Here is a 20,494-nt window from a genome sequence, read left to right on the forward strand (position 1 = left end):
CTAGGCCTCAATTTTCTCAGGTGAAAAATAAGGGAGTTGTATCAGATGACCTTTAAAATCTCTTTCAAATTTAATTGAAACACATGGTCAGAATCTTGCACAGTGCCTCTTGTTTATCATTATGAAGATCAGCTACTGTCCAGAATAGTGTAAAATTAATTCTGGTTCTTGGGATTTTCTGATGCTTACATTATAGCTAATAGGAGTTGTCTATACTTTCAGGGTCTGATCATAAGTATTTGGTATTCTAATAAGAACATAATGAAGATATTTTTACATTATATGCAAAGTTTACTTTGACATTCACTGGGATAGCCTGGAGAGAGATTTTTGTTACCTATGTCTTTACTTAACTCTATCATTGTTGAAACCCTGTTCTCTCCTCAATTGATGGCAAAAGAGTAGCATGGGAGTCAAAGAGAGAAGTCTTGGTTAAAGTATTTCTTATTGAGATGACAAATCATAGAAGTATTTTTATTTTTAAATTTTTTACATTTTAATTTTCATTTTTTTCAAATTTTAAAACGAAATTTTTTTGAAACAATTGCTAAAACTTAGAAGTAAAGATCTGTCATAGTTTGCCACTATGGGTAAAGACTAATAATTTACTGCCAAAATATTAATAATGTGCTAAAATAGTTTGGTTCTATTTTAAGGATATGATAATGCATTTTACTAGTTCTTATTTTAGTCATGTTCAGAACTGAGACAAAAGTAGACAACTCAATTTTGCTTGTACTATTTCAAATCAGATGTTGAGCATGTTGAATTCAAAGCTTAAAGTTTAAAAGAAATAATTTTATTAATAATATATATGCAGTGGTAGAAAAGAAATCGTTGTTGCACAGCACAGAAAGCATGGCTATCAAGACCGCTCCCACTCTGGCAACCTCAATGGTGGACAGTGTAAGCCGACGACTGAGCATGCAACGGCCCATTTCTGCATCTTCCTGGGCCCGCCCCTCCTCCTGCCTTGACCATAAAGATAGTTTTTGAAGTTTGCTACAACCAAGTGCCATGAGTTTTGTGGTGTAGTGCTCTCAGGTAGTGCTCAGGACCACATTTGTTATTTCCCTCCCTGAAACTCAATTATTTTCTCTGTAATGATATAATGGAAACCTTGGGAACACTGAGGAATTGAGGTATTGTCAGGGAAATAATGCTCTTAGTGATAATTAACATTAAAAGGCCCAGAAGATGGCATAATTAATGTAAAGAATATACCCAAGGAGAGTGAACAGCTGCATAGCAAGAAAAAGGAGGCAGATCACCAGTCGCTCACACCAGCCAACGAACAAGAAAAGCTATGGAGATACCACCCTATTAGTGGCATACGGGACCAAAGCCTAAGAAGAAGAAAGCACCACGAAGCTAGGAATTGTGCCTGGATTCTTCACTAGGCAGGTTTTGTGCCTATTCTCACTACTTGCTCTAGTGAGCTCGGACTACACTGAAAACTCTCCAGAATGCAAGTTCATCGGCCCATGCCCCACGTCCCTCGTGCGCATTCAAGTCTAATATTCAAGTCCAGAGAACACGTAATTCCTTTCCCATTTACCAAAGAAGTCACCATCTTGAAGATCTGAGCCAGAATCAGTGACCTGAATCCCCTCCTCCTTAGCTATTAACTGTCATTCATCAGCCCTGGCAGACAATTCCCTGGTGAGAATTTACATTGGACTGGGTGAGACTCCAGCATAAACATTTTACTAAATGGAACTGTTGGTTCTGGGAGGAAAACATGAAAGCCTGATGGCTGGAGAAGTATTTGAAACATATGGCAAGATGGAATCATCATAAATTCAAACCCTCTGGATAAAAGCAAAACTGGTTCAAAAGGAGTGAGAAAATGAGTATGGAAACTATCACAGCTAGAGGTGTCAAAAAACAAATCCTGGGTATCTTTAAAATCACCTTGTCTTTTCAATTTAAAAAATACTATTATCATATATTCAGAAAATGCAAAAACTAGAAAAATATTTTAAAAAATTCATACCCGATTGTTGGTAGTTTGATCCATTTCATTCTACCTTTTTTCCTATGCACGTTTTTCATATTGTTTAATGACTGCACAGTTTACATAATGCATCTTCCCATTATTCTTTGCACATAAACATTTACCTTATGTTTCAAACTCTTCTTAAACATAATTTTAATAGTTGCATAATGATCAATTATTTCCTATTATTGGACACTTATGCTGCTACTGATTTTTACTAGCGTAGATAATGCTGCCGTGAACATTTATATGTATAATTGTTTTCTATATTCAGCATTAGGAGGAGCCATAGCAACAATTGACCTACAGGGTAAAAGGTTAAAATTTTTTTAATCAGGCTTTTAATAAATATTGCCAAGTTATGTTCAAAATGACAGCAATTTAAAGTTGCTAGATAGCTTTAAAAAAGATGTAAAGGATTTTATGAAGAATGTCTTTGTACACAAAAAATTTGGCCAAGTCTCAGGGAACTGTGGAATTTAGGAACAAACAAATACGCTCGGAACTTTTATCCTATCACAGAATATTTATTTTGGGTATGTGAAATGTTGTGGACAGGAACGATGACAGATACTACGATTGGGATTCTAAATTATGCTACTATGTGCCCTAAGCCAATTTTTTACTTACATCCTCACACATACCACATTTCATTGATTCTAAGATGCACATTTCCCCTCACATTTAGCACCTCTGAAGCACTGTGTCAGTTCAATTGACAGTAGTGGTTTTTTTTTTTTTTTTCTCAGTAACACACACAATGAAGTTACATCTAACAATTGATGGCATCTCAATATAATGAAATACCGTAATTCTAGCTGGAATAGATGTATCATATTCTGTCGCTCACATTTATATGGGCCCAACTCCCACTGTATTTAGTACAAGCTGTGCACAAATTCCGAGGCCAAGAATCAAACTAGTAACAGTGATAAACTGTAATGTATTGAAGACAGACTCAAGTTGAGCTGAATCCTCTATTATTACGGTAATCTGGAGGTTGCTATAGTTTTATTATATATCATTTGATTTTGGTGTTCAGGGTACTACATTAAATGGGACATGAAATTATAGCTGATGTGAAATAAAGTCATTTATAAAGGATCGATGTCACATAACATATCCTGTCCTACAGGCTTGAGTTCAACATCTATGTCGCCTCTCAGGTGTGAAAGCTTATTCAAGTTTTATGGGGATAAAATGTTAGAATTATATATGTGTTTGTATACATATAGATCAGGGAAGTGATACTACTTTAGAAGAGGAATTCATAGATTGTCCAGCCTTGCAAATTGTTACTTGTTCAAGGCAGGTAATAATTTATGCTGCGTATGTAGTGAAAAATGCTAATTTCATATATTTTATATGCTATGTGCCTTCTAAAAGGATGATGGAATTTGCTGAGTTGATATACTTAAAGCCTTATTGAAAAGCAGTATTTTAATCATCAGACGTATATCAAATAGGACTTATGTCAAAAAAAAATATAAACTTTAAAAATGTTAGACTACTTAAAGAAGTTATTTAAATTCAGTCTCTCTTCCTTCTTCCCTCTGTGGGGGTAGACCTGGCTTGATAACAGGTCATGAGAAAAATATCTCATGGGTTTAATTGATGGGGTTTAACTGATGACACTTGAATATAGACCAAAGATATCTTTAGGCCACCTAAAATCACATTATAATATGAAGTTATGCTAATTTAAAAATGTACTCAGAACATGGAGAACAATTGCCTCAACATACTCAAGCTGTTTAGTACTTGTTCAGTCCTAAGTACTGCATTAAAAGGGACAGTGAGAACAGAGTTGGCGAACCAGGACGGCCGACGAACGTTTCCTGCCTTCAACGTCTCCATGTCCTCTGGCTCCCTTTCCTCATGATATAAACATACTGAGATGACTGACAAATTCCAGGGTTGACTTTCAGTCCGTATATTATTCACTGCTAAACCAGATGCTGTTATCCTTTTCCTTCTTGAGACTATCAAATCTCCATACTTGATATCAATGGTCATCACTTCTAAATCCTCTAAGTCTCCATCCATCAAAGGATCCTCTTTCTTAGCTTGTCCTTTAAATATTAATGTTTCCTAGGGCAGCATCAACACTGTTGACCCTCTTTTATTGGACTGAAAATGCAATGCGTTAACATCTGTGACTTCCCTGATACGCTGGGATAACCACATTCTCTAGCCCAGTCCTGTATCTTGAGTTCTAGATCAAAATATCTAATTGCCTGTAGGATGGCCCACAGATGCCTCGATCTCTACAAAAGTCACTCAACATATACCTCTGACAAACCAGTTCCTCTTGTATTCCCTCTCTTGGGGAAAAGAACTATCATATACCCAGTTATCCATGTGAAAATACTGGACTCTGTCTTCTTATTCCTCTAACATTCAGCTGCTCTCCAAGCAATGCTCACTCTTCCTCCTCAGTGTCTTTGACATGCACCTCCTCCTTCCACCAGTGCTGGTGCTTCTTAGTTCAGGAATATTATCTCAAACATCATAAAATATTCTCAAATTATCTCGAATATCATAAGTGTCTGCCCAAGTAATCTTCCCTGAATTTCATCTACTGCCCCATACTGTACTAGAGTAATCTAATATATAGAATATACGCAATAATAGTTCCAATTTCTGGCATTATCATCCACCAGTTAAAATTCTGTAAGCCCTCCCCATCACTGATAGGATAAATCTAAAATCCTTTGTGTGATCCCTAATGAGCTGGTTCCTGCCTACTTAACTAGCTACTCTTACAGTAATTCTTCCTTGTCCATACTTCAGCCACTATGAACTGCCTGCCATTCTCCAGACATCTCTCCAGTGGTCTTATCATGGCTAGTGATTTTTTAGAAAGGAGTGAACAGTCAGCAAACCTAAATGCCTAAGCAGAGGCTGTGTTGATTTCCAAAAGGGAGTTCAGACTCAGAGATCATGGGAATAGAGGCCAGTGAGGGTGCCCAATGTGGGGAGTGTGTGTGTGGCTGGACACAAGAATGTGAACATTGCCCAAATGCTGTGATAACGCACAATCGCAGGCACTGAATTCTCTAGCAGATAGGGTGTAAGTCTATTGGGGACTTAATAGTCTCAAATTATTTTTATATCTTTTGAGGATAAAATTGAACTTTTTTTGGCTAAAAAACACTAAATAAAAAACCAAACAACCCAACAAAAATCTATTGATACTTTAGATGCAAGTAAATATGTTTTGCTAAGAGAGGGAAATATCGTAACCCAAAGGTTGTACAGTTGATATAATTTTGCTTTATTATATTTTTCCCATGTTAGCAGAAGGTCCTTCCACATGAGCTGCTGCTGTCTACTCAGGCCCAATTCAAGGCCTGATTCCTGCATGAAGCCTGATCCGCGGCTCTGCTCTCAGCTCAGGGGTCTCCCACGTCTTTGAACAAGAGTCCTGGGAATCTGCATTCCTGGAGCACCACTCTGAATGGACTACAGTGTGGTCCATTTCACTGTTTCCTGGGTAAATACCGCCCCTCTCAGGAGTCAGACCGTGAGCTTCCTGGGAACACGGCCAGGGCTACTTTTACCTTGTTGTTCTGCACCTTGCACAGTACCTAGTATATAGCCAGTTGAATAAAACCCAATGAATAAGTGAAGGAACAAATGAATAACTGTTTTAAAGTTTCTCTTCCTAATCATTTCTAATCTCACCTGACGCCCAAATCTAGATCTCTATCTGCCGTTCTCTGTCTTACCAAAGAGCAAATTAAAGGAAGCAAGCGAGCAGGCAGCAAACGCATTTCTCTTATTTTCCTCAGTGCAAGCTTTCATATCACTAAGCCTCCCTCATCAATACATCTGAAGGATGTGCCGCAACATTTAGCGGGACACAAGTGTATTTTACATGTTTACAAGAGATGACATGTGAATGTTAACTTGGCCATTATTTTGATCTTTCTGATCCATGATACTTTCAGAGTAATGATCTGGAAGATTAATTAATGTCAACGTAGTGTTCAACAGATACGTGACGTGAGAAGAGTTCAGGTAAAACCGTTAAAGTGTTTGTATGAATAAAGCCCTCTGCAGACTGGCAGAACAGTAGCCGCTTTTAACGCTCATGCTCTTGAGGCCGCCGGGTTTGCAGCTGGAAGCAGCTGGCAGTGTTTTATGGTGAATGGGGAAAGTGTGGCCCAGATAACAGCACTCCATAACATGAAACTTAACACTGCAAATAGGTCGACAGTTCAGGTACATAAAACATGGTGATACAATTTAAGTCTAATTTTTAGGGACTGAGGGACACTATTCAAGCAGGGTCTGATCCACATGGAGAACCACTTACCCAGGATTTGCTCGCTCCTTCACTCTGATCCAAGGCACCAGGAAGTGAACAATATTTTATATAAACACTGAGTTCTCACACAATATCACATAACAACATTGAATTCTCAAAGGAATTAAAATAAGTGCATTCATAGACTTACTAAAGAAAATATTTACTCCACATGAAGTACTCAGTGTAAAAAAGCATAGTGTAGCTTTAAAGGGTTTTTATCAGAAATTTCTACTTTGATATTGAAATTTCAACTTATATAGATACACACAATGGGATTTGAGTAGTATTGAAAAGATCAACTGTACAATATATATTAAAATATAAAAGTCTAGCTTCAGGGAGCGTAACTTAGATAGGAAGAAAATCCCAAGAGTACAAATCAGAAAAGAAAAAATGGGTAACAGTAATCAGTAATTTTCAACAGATTAAGATGTAAGGGAAAAATATTAAGTGTGAAAGCTCTAGTAGGTTTTGTTCCACTTACCACCGGACTGAATATATTCTGGAACATATTTTGTATGTGTAAATCATATAAAAGCATGGTTCTTTTTTTAAAACCAGGGGCTACCTTATAGATGACCTTAGAGAGGCATCAAATGCTCAATTAGCCAAAATAACAATTGTATGCTTGCAAGCAAGTTTGGTTTATTTTCATTTTTACCTTGAGATTTTGAGGAAGAAAAGTAAGAAAATACAACACTGACGCTGCAATATCTTGGGAGAATTTCAGAGGACTGTGCCATCCCTATGACTGATTACCTCTAGCCTCTCCATCTTTTGTCTTACAGGGGTGGGGATGTGTCATGCACGTGAAAACACAGTCTCGTATACCTGAGACAGTGACTGTCGGAGCCGCGCCATCTGCGTGCTGTGGCCTTTACTGTGATCCTGCTCAGAAACCATCTGCTTCAGCTTCTCCTTCTCTATAGCTATGCTGTTAAACGCAGACTTCAAAAGAGAATGCACTGGGTGGGGAGAAAAGTGAGAAACAAATGTCAAATATATCCAAAAAGAACATACAAAATTACAAACTTCTAAGGACTTAAACTCATATAGACATTTTCAGGAAAGGCAATGTTACAATCTAATTAAAAATCAGCCTTAAAATGGAATCTATCGGAATATCTATACTCCAAACAAATATGGCCATGGTAATTAATCAGGGTGAAAATTGTGGTATTTCATACCAGGCAAGCCAACATGGATTTGAAAGCAGCATAAAAAATATCAATATCCATTCTAAATATCAGTATTTAGAAATTTATTTATAATTCCAAGAAGGAAAAAGGAACAATTTTTACTTGCCGTATTTGATGGTAATATCTGAGCAGTTCTATGTAGCATGAAGTGTCATGCAAATCATTTAGAACTATCCAAAAATTATTTCCCAAAAGCATGCACCAAAAAAAAGAGCATTTTATGAGTCCTGCCAATATAAAACAGGCAGCTGTTCTAGAAGTTCTGACTAGTTGTTCTCTTGGAGGTAGGAAATGATTGGATTCTAAGAATGCCACTGGTATTATTCTCAGCCAGGAATATCTTGATGTCAAAGTGCTTAGATTGAAAAGCAACAGTACCCTATCCCTGCCCCCGCCTCCATTTCCTACATACATACTTAACAACATTAGTAAAATATGAAGCAGTCTTTAATTTTGAACTACAAAATGAGGTTGAATTTCCAACTCCTATCTTTATAATAACACAGTTGTCTCTAAAATAGGTATTTCCTTATTTGACAAAAGTTATTTTTAAAAGAAGTGGAAAATTCTAGCACAAAATACAGTGGCTGAATTAAAAGGGAAAAATGGCAGGATCAGAAGAGATTCATGATCTATTGATTTATGTGCTATATTCTGTCATCATCAATTTAAAGGTAACAGCTTTATGGCTGGATTACATTAACCCTGCCGGGAGCTCTAAAAGCAAACTTTTCACCCATTTTAAAATTCATAATGCTTTCTAAAGAATTCACTCAACAGTCATAGAAAAGCTCTTTTTCCCCTTAGCACAGAGAATTTGTGTGTCTGTTGAAAATATGTAGTTTCAACAGAGGCTTTTTCTTTAAAAAAAAATAAATTTTATTGCGTATATTTAGGGAATACAACACAATGTTATAAGACCCATATAGGGAGTAAAATGGTTACTATAGTGGATCAAATTGACATATTCATCATCTCATTTAGTTACCCATTTTTTCCTCCCTGTGGCAAGAACAGCTATAACCTACTCATTTAGCAAAAATCTTAAATGTAACACACTATTATTAACTATAGTCCTTGTGTTGGACATCAGATCTTTCAACTTGTTCATCCTACATATTTGCTACTTTGTGTCCTTTGACCTACATCCCCCTACACACACTGTTTTATTCTCTATCTCTATATATCTGACTTTTTCTTTTTTTTTTAGAGTCCACATATAAGTGAGCTCACGCAATATTTTTCTTTCTGTGTCTGGCTTATTTTACTTAGCATAATGTCTCATGTTGTGGAAAATGGCAGGATCTTCTTTTTAAAGGCTGAATACTATTCCATTGCATATGTATACCATAGTTTCTTCATCATTCGTCCACTATATGGGATATCTATGTTGTTTCCAAATCTTGGCTATTGTGAACAATACTGCAATGAACATGGGAGTGTGGATATCCTTAGAGCTGGCGATTTCCTTTCCTTTGGGTATATGCCCAGAAGAAGGATTGCTGGGTTGTATGGTAGTTCTATTTTTTATTTCTTTAGGAACCTCCATACTGTTTTCCATCATGGCTGCACCAATCTACATTGGCACCAACAGTTCAAAGTTTGCCTTTTCTCCACACCCTTGCCAACACTTGTCTCTTGTCCTTTTGATAATAGCTATCTTAACAGGTGTGAGGTAGTACCTCATAATGTTTTTGATGTGCATTTCCCTGATGATTAGTGAAGTTGAGTACCTTTTCATGTACCTGTTGAGTTGTAAGAGTTCTTTACATATCCTGGATATTAGCCCCTTATCTGATATATGATTTGCAAATATTTTTCCTAATCCATAGGTTGCTTTTCATTTTGCTGATTGTTATCTCTGCTGTGCAGAAGTCTTTTAGTTTGATATAGTCCCTTTTATTTATTTTTGCTTTTTTAGTCTGAGCTTTTAGTGTGGTATCCAAGAAGTCATCACCAAGAACGATACCAAGGAGGTTTTGCCCTATGTTTTCTTCTAAAAGTTTTATCATTTCGGGTCTTATGTTTAAGTGTTTTATCCATTTTCAGTGGCTTTTTGTGTATGCTATAAGGTAAGGGTCCAATTTCATTCTTTTGCATGTGGAAATACAGTTTTCCTGGCATCATTGTTTCTTTTTGGTGCCCTTGTTGAAAATTAGTTGACCGTGTATGTTTGGATTTATTTCTGGGGTCTCTATTCTCTTTCACTGGTTTATGTGTCTGTTTTTATGCCAGTGACACACTGTTTAGATTACTATAGCTTCGTAATGTAATTTAAATCAGGAAGTGTGATGACTTTAACTTCCTTTTTTCCCTTAGAATTCCATTGGCTATTGGGGTCTTTTGTGGTTCCATGTGAATTTTAGGGTTGTTTTTCCTGTATCTGTGAAGAATGCCATTGGGATTTTGATAGGGATTGTGCTGAATCTGTACATCACTTTAGGTAGTATGGACATTTTAACAATATAAATTTTTTTGATCCATGAGCATGGAATATCTTTCCACTTATTTATGTCCTCATCAGTGGTTTATAGTTTTTAGTGTACAGGTCTTTCAATTCCTTGGTTAACTTTATTCCTATGTATTTTATTTTATTTTTGATGCTATCATAAGTGGGACTGTTAAATTGATTTCTTTTTTAGCTAGGTTGTTATTTGTGTATAGAAATACCATGGTGTCATATATGTAGTAATATGGTCACCATAGTGGGAACAAATTAACATATCCATCATCTCACTTACTTACTTATGTATTTTGACTTAATATCCTGTAACTTTACTGAATTTATTTATTAGTTCCAACAGTTTTTTAGTGGAGTCTCTGGGGTTTTCTACATATAGGATCATGTCATCTGCAAATAGATATAATTTTACTTCTTCCTATCTGATTTGCATACCTTTTATTTCTTTTTCTTGTCTGATTGCTCTTGATAGTATTTCCAGTACTAAGTGGTGAGAGGGGGCATCTCTGTCTTGTACCAGATCTTAGAGGAAAAGCTTTCAGTTTCTCCCCATTGATTATGATTGCCATCAAATACACAAAGCTTTCCTGGGGCTGCCTTCAAATTTATTCATCTCTCTTTAGCAGCTGTGTTATACTCACATACTCAACTCATGTATTTGTTGTCTGAGTCTACCTGCTGTACCCACTCCCCACAGAAGTAAAAGTTACTGGCTGCAAATCCAGGCCATTATATAAACAAAATAACATTGCTCTAGTCTAATAACATCACTAGGAGTAAAACAGCAGGTGAGAGAGAGTTGGCCTTACAGAATCTCAATTGAGAAATCTATTGAAGAAAAGGGGAAAAATTATTTAGCTTAATTGTTTTAGGATTATGGAATTAAAGAAATACCTGCTAGCACATTTTTGCTAATGGTTTGAGATCGCAAATTTGGGTTAAGTTCAACATTCCTAGAGATGCCCTCAGTGTGCCTCCTTTCCCTGAGCCACCAGGCTCGGGAGTATTAGAGCACATTTGAGATGTTCCACTTAACACATATATTCAAGAATATTTCATAACCTATTACCAGCAGCCCCGGGGGAAACAAATGGGATGAATTTACAATAAAGTGTTAGTGACCAAAAGCAACACAATGTATATTTCTCTCCAGGAGCTTTTGAAAGACAATGGCTGAGAAGATACTACCTTAAGTCAAAAAATGAACTTCAGTGCCTGAAAGTTAAATACTGCAGCAGTAAAGGGGACGTTAATTTTGGAGTCAAGACTCTTCTTGTTAAACAGAGACAGGATGCTCAGTCCACCATACTCTATCTGTTTCTTATTTATCATAATCTGCTCTCTGTGGCTGATGATAACCATTTAATTTATACCACAAGACTTATTGAAGATTTCACATAAAAAAGAGACTTAAAGGTGGGGTTCACTCCCCCTCCCCTCAAATCTGAACTGGCCTATGATGCTTTGACCATATGCTTTGTGCCGTGCCAGTTCCAGCACTGGCCTTGAAGAGGATGAGCAGCTTCCACTCCCAGTTTCTTGGAGCCCTAAGCTGCCATGGAGGGGAAGGGGGGCACAGCTCTGTGCATCCTTCCTGCTGTCCTGCCAATGTGCCAGGCACATGAGGAAAGCCAGTTGGGGTCTTTCACCCCAGCCCCACCTGTGGCTGAATATCAGCAAGTGAGCCTTGTCCAGGACACATGGAATAGAAGCTTAGCTGCTTAGCAGCACGCTGCCTGAATTCCTAACCCACAAATTTTAAAGTACAATAAATGAGTGTTGTTTAATTAAAAAAGAGAAAGACTCAAACAGAACCTATTTTTTTCCTTGCTAAGGATAGCCAGAAAATATATATTAAATGATAACTAAGAAACATCGAAAAAAAAAAAAAGATGTTGAGTAGTAACATCTTGCCGGATTACCTAGAATAACAATTTTTGTCTTCCTGCTCCTTCATAACACTTTATTTAGTCAAAACTGTAAATCGGTGATGTGTGTTCTCCCAACAGGCAGGCATCACGTCCTGCTGCATTTTGTATATAGACCTCCATCCAGTACATGCAACCATTTAATCTTTCTACCATTACCACACTGACAAAGATAAAAGAACAGAGGATAATCTTTCATCAAAGAAAAGAGGTTCTTCAAAGGGTGCATATATTTGTTGTTACCTTTCTGTGCAATTAGACAAAATTCTTCTTGCAGCTTTGTATAATCTGTTGAACTTTCTAGAGGGTCAGTGAGATGGCTAGGGGGAGTCTGAAATTCAATATCTGCACAAAGGTTGGGGTTGGAGGAATGCAAGCGAACCGGTGACATGGTAGCACTGAAAGGAACCTGAAAGGGGAAGATACAAATTATTAAAGAACAGCAGTGCATTTGTTCCACCTGCTCCTACATAGAAAAGATCTCTCCCATTCTTCAAAATAATAGATTCCTCTCTGATGACACACTTGGAGACACTCAGTACTCATTTATTTTGTAGGTGATTGGGGTGGAAAGAGGGAGTCTCATTTCCCATAGTTGATTTAGGACTGCTGCAGACTCATCGGTTTTTCACTGTTACAGAGAGAGATGACTACAGAGTGATAGAAAGAAAAGGCATAATCTTAGACAAGCTTCAACTCTGAACCCACAATTGTACCTAAAAAATAACTGGCAGAAAACATCAGTCTGAACTGTGAGGAGCTGACCTTCTCCTACAAAGTCTGGGCTACTATGCTCACTTCTTTGAGCCTGGAGCAGGATTTTACTAACACATAGAAATTCAAGAGATGCATGTACCAAAAGATTCACCTGCTCTGGGGGCATAAGATAAAACACAAACCAATCTTAATAGTATATACAATAATGGCTTAAAGAGACTCCTAATTATTTTTGAAAGTGATTTATTAAAATATATATTAGTAAATGAAATATGTATTATATAAATCTCTATAGTTTACCTTTATATGTTACACACAACTCTGTTACATACATGAACATGGCTTATGAACTGGCTCATAGTAAAAAGCATTAAGTAGAACAAGTCATATTACTATAGATTTTCCCAAGTGGCTACAGGCGCTTCCCTGCTCAGCCTGGAGCTGGACTAGGCTTGTGATGGGTGGACACAAACCACCTTTTCCTCCCCTGGATGAGGGGCTTTCCTGAGCATTACAAATGCTGTCAGCCAAACATTCTTGGAAAATCAAAGTACCAAATCTTCTTGCAAATCAGATCACTAGAAACATCTCCCTAATTCTTACTAGATAGCTGTTCATGCAATTATCTTCAAGAACCAGACTCTTAGACTCCACCACAAGTTGAATTTTGTGTACTTGAAAGGATAATTCACACCCCCATCTAACAGGAAATATGCCATAGGAGGAAGGAACAAACACCCTGCCTGATGGGTATGTATGTCAGAACCACTTCTTTCTTTTATTTAATTTTTTTGCTTTGAACTTCCTAACAGATTTGGTGAGAGAAAGGAGGTAGAGGTATAGGACACTCTCTCTCTCTGTGGATATGGGGGACAGATGGAAGAGATAGAAAGAATCAAAAACTCTGGCCTGAGCTGCAGTTGAGAGAGAAAGTCCTTCTGATGTCGCACTGCCTTGGCAGGGAGTTATTTATCTCAAAAGATATCCAAGGGTTACTGGGGAAGGAAGTGAGCATTAAGCTTTCCCCTAAATTCAGCTAAGCTAAGCATGTTAATATATGTTATCCAAAGCATTTGGTATCTGGAGTTAGCACAATAACTCTACATCGTCTGTGGGAAACTCGCCACACTGGGCTGGGAGACAGCAGCTTGTTTATATTACCAGGCTCCATGTTTCTGGCAATTCTAGACTTGAGACACAGAAGTGGCAAATAAGCCATTTGAGAAAATGGAGTGCTGGGGGTTAATAATTTGCTGGAATCCTGAACAGGTAGCTTTATGATAACAATAATTGAGGTCACTTTAGGATACCTACAAAGGAGCGAGATTTATGCGGAAGAATGCTTGTAGACAGATAAGGAACATTCTGACCTTCACTGTGGTGGTGCTAAGTCTAGAAAGGGCGGTCACCCCCTAGTCCTATAAAGGGGCCACAGAGAATCCATGGGAAGGTAGGTGGAGATTAGGAGGTCATGTGGAGATACTGTGAGTTGAAAAAATAGGTTTTCAGGGAGTTTTGAGAATTAAGGATTCAGTTTCCTGATACAAGGAACTAGAAAAGCATTAAGAAAAAGAAATGTGGGTGTTTGGTGTTGGGCAATTTAATGCGCTGCTGATCATGGAAAAGGGTTTTATCTGCATTCTGGTGGCCACAACATTACAAGGACTCCTATGGCTTAGAAGAGGGGTCTCTTCCTTGAGTGGGTGGGGAGGAGTCCTGGGAGTTGGGGGTCAGGCTGTCCATGGGGGCATGCTGCTGTGAAAACTCGGGAAGTCCAGGAAGGACCCAGACTTGTCCTTGAGATAAATTATGACCTCTCTGTTAAATGTTTGAGTCAGATGCTGAGAAGAAAAACATAAGTTACAAATCTATATTTGGAACATAATGGAAGCTTAAATTGGCTATTAAAACAGTAAAAGTGGTTATGTGTATTACCCACAGGGAAGGGGACTTGGAATACTCCACCCAAATTGAAATCACACAGTTCCCTGGGAAACTGAGAACGGATTTTCATATATTCCTGGCTGAAAATGTTTATATTGATATCTTTTTTGTTAAAAGAAGTATGTGGAATGGTTGATTTTAATTGAGAAATTCATGAAATGAAATTGAGAACACAAAGTAGGATGCATTAATGTAACTCTAATTGAATATCTCTTCAGCCTGGGGACTTATTTACTCAGTTTTTTATTCATCAATTTGGGTATTATGGGATTAAAAATTTAAGTAGTTAACTAGTTTCTCTGTCAGTGCTGGTTGGAGTGGGAGCTGCCTACAGCTCTCCATGTTTATACCTGAGAACCCTCAACACTGGATTCAGGCCTTTCTATCCTGAAGCCCTATGACAGGGAGGAAGCCTGATTCTGGAATATGCTGGTGCCAGTAGCTGCAGTTTGGAATGGGGATGTTAGTAGATGCTCTTAACACCTGTCTATGAAGAAGTCAAAAGAGAAATGAGTTGACAATGAACTGCTGGCCTGAAATCCAGCAATGGCAATAGACATGAAAGAAACACACACAGTAGGTCTATGATACACACCAAGCTTATAGGACTTACTGAGCCAGCGAGAAAAGTCTCTTTCTGTTGCTACTTTCCACTGTGTGTACAGGGATCCCTTGGGGGTACTGATTACTTTGGGACCCTCAGTGTCCTTCCATGGGGAGGGGCCAGTGTTTCTCTTTTTCCAACCTCCTGTTCTGCTGGGTCTGGCTGATGTTGCAAGGTGGCCATTCTGAGTGCTCATGCTTAAGGGTCAAGAAGAATAAATGTCTGCAACATGTCCTTGGGTACACTTTTCTTTGGGAGCAATCTCTGTTGCCCCAGACTTTTAGTTGTCAAGGAAAATGAGTGACTAGGAATCATTTGTAAGGATTCCAGGTAAAAGGTACTTAGCAGGATAGGATAGGCTCAAAATGCATGGGATAATTTTAGTGTTGTGAAGAGAAAGGACTGTGAATTAAGGGGAATCACACGACTGTGAGAAATAGGGGAGCTGGGTCACCAGCCTCAGGTCACTGGGATGTGGGTGAGGGGCTGAGGGAGCCAGCTGAGGGTCCTGCTAGATGTTGCTATGTTTTGATATGGAGTCAAAGCTATGGATCCTAGAGTAGCCATTTCTCCTAGTTATTCTTGAATACAGTATTATATGTTGTCAGTAGCTTTTCTCATTATATGCATCTAAGTTTTTCTTGTAACTTCTGTAGTCACAGCTATTCTGGGAGGTGGGCATTAATGATTTCTTCTTTTAAAAGCTTTTTCTTTTCTATTCCTAATTTTTTAAAATATAAACCCATTACATTCAAATAGGTACTAACTCCACTTTTATTACATTCACCATATACATCTGCAATTAAAATAAACCCAGGAAAAACATAATCACTTCCCTACATGTCATCTTAGATGTACATTACTTAAGGAAATATCAGTATTTTCATGAAATGATTGACCTCTCCTTTTCATACTGAGATGTTAATAATAATCATTTGAATTTTCTAATAATCATTTGGATTTTTTAATTTTATAAAAGAAAAATTACACTTAAGAATTATGTTGAACTCTATAAAGAAAGACTTAAAAAAGAAAAAAAATTAAAAGAAAAAAGAATTATTTAACTGATCGGACATGTGTCTATTGTCAGAATCTGTTACCACATCAGTATCATGGACTTTATTTTCATTTGAATATAAGCATAAGATAAACATTGACCATGAAAGTAATTTCAATAATTTGTTTATCCAAATGTTCACAAAACTGTAAGAGTCAGTTTTCTGATAAATTCCAAGTTACTGGTTTATTTCAAAAGCAATTCTGTTTCTCCAAAAATCTAGCTAACCACTCAGATATAAAGCAAGAGTCAATTACCAATCGTAAAATAAAGTAGAAAGCCATGAAGACTCATACCAGTATTCATTCTCCTACAGTGCAACAAAAACCTTTTCATATTTTTCAGCAACTCTAGTCTTAAAATATATTCCACCATTAGTGAGAGCAAAACTATTGTTAATTCAAGAAATATTATCCAATAGCCAAAAAACTAACATCCATGATTGCTATGAACTCAGTAATCTACATTTTTAAAAGTTCATAGGATCTCAGGATTAAGCAAATATTATAATTTACTTTTATCCAGCAAAGGATTCTTGTGTCTAGATATTCTATTTTATATTCTGTATAGACAATTCATTCTTCATTTACCTCACCTAGCTCAATACGTTCTCTACTTTCCTTATATCCATTCTATTTTCTCTTAGAAACAAACAAACAACCTCTAGATATGGATTAAACACTATTTAATTCTGTGGTTTTTTTATTTCCACAGTTTCTGATTTTCCATAGTTTCTGATTTTCCATAGTTTCTGATTTTCCTGTCAATATTCTTTTCAGAAAACAATTCTCCCTTGCTAAGTGTAATTTGGGTAGCCATTTAGAGATGACATCAAAATTCACCTTTTCTTACCCTCTCATTTCTTTATTCTCACATCCTTTTCAAATAGTCACACTGCTACAAAAAAAAGCACAATTTATGTCTGTAGTAACATGACTTTTCTTAGAAAAAGAGAAATCAGTTAACAAAGGTTCCAATATCAGTATGGTAAAAAAAAAAAATAACAATATCATTTAAGGAAATCCCACATCATGGGGCACTGTACTGAGTTTTGCAAAGTTGACTTAAATTATGTCTTACACTGATAGTAAAAGAACTGGATTATGTAGTAGTTCTCCATTGCAAAAAGGAATACCCATGTTTGACTCCTGCCATGCAAAGACAGCCAGAGAACATGCGAAAGCTATGCCGCCATGTGTGAGCTACAGGTGACGCCACTGCACACGAGTGGCAACATCAGGACTAGGGGAGGGTGAGGTCACCCTTGCACACAAGTTCTCATTCTTATTAAACTTCCACTTGAGATTGAAATCCACTCACTGTTGTAGCCACTGCTGCCGCTAGCCTCTGCCGGCGCCGAGTTGTGCTGAACTGGCCCTTCGCAGGTGGCCCTTCCTGACAGTGAATGGGAGAAGAGAAGGGGGAGAAAACACAGGATGGGGGAGGGAGAGGAGGGGACATGAGAGGACGAAAGATAATCAGACAAGGGAGAGGGAGAGTTTTTAACTGAAGTTGACTTTTCTTAAATTTTAGCATTGACAAGGGCTCAAAGGGGCATTCACGCCGTGAGAAATGGTCATCATTCTCATTGCAGATAACTCAGACATCTGAAGTCTACTTTCTGAATATAACCTCCACCCTAAAACAAGACCGAGAATTACGAACTGATGAATGACCTGTGATTTTAAGGTAAAATAAATAAGCAAATTGCTTTATTCATGTGATATCACGTTATTTAAAGTCAAAAGGCATCCAATAAATGGTAGTGAATAAAAAATAAGTTCAGGAAAAACTGATTAAATAATGTGAGAGGGCTAAAGTGAACAGGTTATACAACCTTCTGGTGGTCAGGCAGAATTTTTTTTTTTATTTCTTATTGGGAGAAAAACTAAGGGGAAGGATACCAGGGTTCTTTAAGACCCCACTTAATCCCCTACTATATATAATAGCTGGCTCGCTGGCACTCAACATTAGGAATATTGTTGGGATTTTCAAGTTGAAGAATTTTCTAAGGAGGAAGCCAGTCCCTGTATGATAGGGAAAAAAAACCTCAAGTTCCTCAGTGTGTGGTGACAATGCCTATAAAAATCAACTATGAAAAACTAAAAGCACAGGTTTCATTTAGTGATATGCACCTGTGCATAAACCAGTAGAAGAATCCCAGAGCTTTCTTTCATTTTTTTTTTTCCTCTTTTTGGTGGATGAGATTAAGGGATAACAGTATTTCCTTCTAACCATTCAACTCTGCCTCCATCTGACAGACCTTGACTCATCAAGATTGTTGGGCAATAATTTCATTTCCAATTAGCTGAGATGTACTTTCTTAGAATCACTTAACAGTCCAGATTGAAAAAACAGCATGGCTGCTTTAGTCTTTTTGGAATGACAGAAAAATATTTTAAATTCTTATATCTCCAATTCTCTCTAAATTTTCCAAATTACACTTCATATTTCTTCTCCGTCTTCACAGATCTTCTGCATATATATGTGTGTATGTTTGTCATACACACATACATATATAATCTGTTTTCCACAAAAAGTTTTCTATACCAAATCTGTTCTACTTAATGTAGCAAAAGAAAGAACTTATTTTTACCCTTCAGTGTAATTTGAGCATCTGTGAGATCTAGGACAGCCACACATCAACGACAACAGATCATTTATCTGCTACTACATACTTCCTACTATTCCTCAGCCTCTTCAACCCAGGGATCTAGTATTTAATTTATGTTATTAGCAACATAGCGAATCTAACGGTTTTTTTCTATAGCAAACCTTTAAAAAATCATTCCCTCTTGTCCTCATCTACCTCATTTAAAATATATCCAAACTGTTATTGCATAATGACACTGAGGTTTTATTAGAATCATAAAATTTGAAGTTTGGGAGACAGGAAGTTGTTTTGTAAATGGTAATTGCCATAGAACCTTCTAGGACAAACATTGACTTCATGGGTTACACAATGGATGACTGAGGCCAACAACCCAGTGGCTTCTAGCAGAAATATGGCCATAAAGGTACAGAATTTAACCTTCACATTCAAATCAACAACACAATCTGACCTACACAAGACTAAGAAATCAACATCCAGTATAACAAGTCCTTCATTTTTACTTTCCTGAGGTCAATTTTTAAAATGACCTCTTTTATAATTATTTCAAAATGACAACCACTACAGAATGTTGAATACAAAGTTCAGTGACACAACATCAATAACAACAGCAGTGACAATCACCACCACCAGACAGTCTGGGTTCCTTCACAAATGGCTGTTGCACTAAAAGTTCCAAACATCAGAGGGGATGAACAATGAGCTGTCACAACTTGAGAGCCTCTCAAGGCACTAGCAACAATCGTCATCAGGGAAAGTAGTTCAAGTAGCGAGATGGTGATGGGCTCAAAACAGATACTTGGCACCATCAGGTGAGATTCCCACAGCCAAAATACATTTAAAACCGGAGGGAAAAAACTGGATACAAAGGTGAAAGAAGACGATGGGTAAGTTTAATCCACAAGAAGAAAAATGAATGCTACGCCTTTCTATAGGCAAAATGATGAGGAGTAATGATATTCACGTTGGTCACAGTCATCCTGGATGAACTCATGGTTCCTCAGCCAGTAGGCATGTTGGAGGAACTTTGAGTAACTTCCCAGTAATAGAGAATGAGGATCTTAAAGGGCTACTTGAAAACCTGTTGGTTTGGACAAATAGAAGAGGTCCAGGGATGGTACCACATTCTGAAACATTCTCCCTACTTCTTGTCTTCGTCTAAGTAGAAGTGGAATTTTTCTGGGAATGATTAATAGTTTACTGCCACCCCTAAATCTATTTGTCTCTACTTGGTGTTGGAACTAAATCTCCCACTTTGGGGAAGGCAAAATTATCTTTGAGTTTAGGAATGGGATGGTTTCACTTTCTCTCAGAAATAACTAAACTAGAATTATATTGGCCATTTACTCTTTGGCAAAACAAAAATAAAGCAAAATATCATAAATAAAAATTAAAAAACAAATGAACCCGCCAGGCATGGTGGCTCACGCCTGTAATCCTAGCACTCTGGGAGGCCGAGGTGGGAGGATCGCTCGAGGTCAGGAGTTCGAGACCAGCCTGAGTAAGAGTGAGACCCTGTCTCTGCTAAAAATAGAAAAAATTAGCTGGACAACTAAAAATATACATAGAAAAAATGAGCTGGGCATGGTGGCATATGCCTGTAGTCCCAGCTACTTGGGAGGCTGAGGCAGTAGGATCACTTAAACCCAGGAGTTTGAG

The 20,494-nt window shown here is 37.5% G+C and overlaps 1 protein-coding gene across 3 annotated transcripts in view; it reads right to left on the minus strand.

Moving 5' to 3' along the window:
• Positions 1–20,494, minus strand: part of OSBPL6 (oxysterol binding protein like 6) — a 79,286-nt gene that overhangs the window by 23,426 nt on the left and 35,366 nt on the right. For 2 of the 3 annotated variants that reach the window (XM_069470400.1, XM_069470407.1), the window contains 2 exons: positions 12,146–12,311; positions 7,146–7,279 (listed from right to left, as the gene is read on the minus strand). In XM_069470400.1, the coding sequence (XP_069326501.1) occupies positions 7,146–7,279; positions 12,146–12,311 (300 nt within the window). Of the gene's footprint in view, positions 1–7,145; positions 7,280–12,145; positions 12,312–17,544; positions 17,620–20,494 lie in introns of all 3 variants that reach the window. The other variant, XM_069470389.1, reaches the window with a different exon arrangement.

This window comes from Eulemur rufifrons, chromosome 1 (genome assembly GCF_041146395.1).
Source record: "Eulemur rufifrons isolate Redbay chromosome 1, OSU_ERuf_1, whole genome shotgun sequence".
Lineage (NCBI taxonomy): Eukaryota > Metazoa > Chordata > Mammalia > Primates > Lemuridae > Eulemur > Eulemur rufifrons.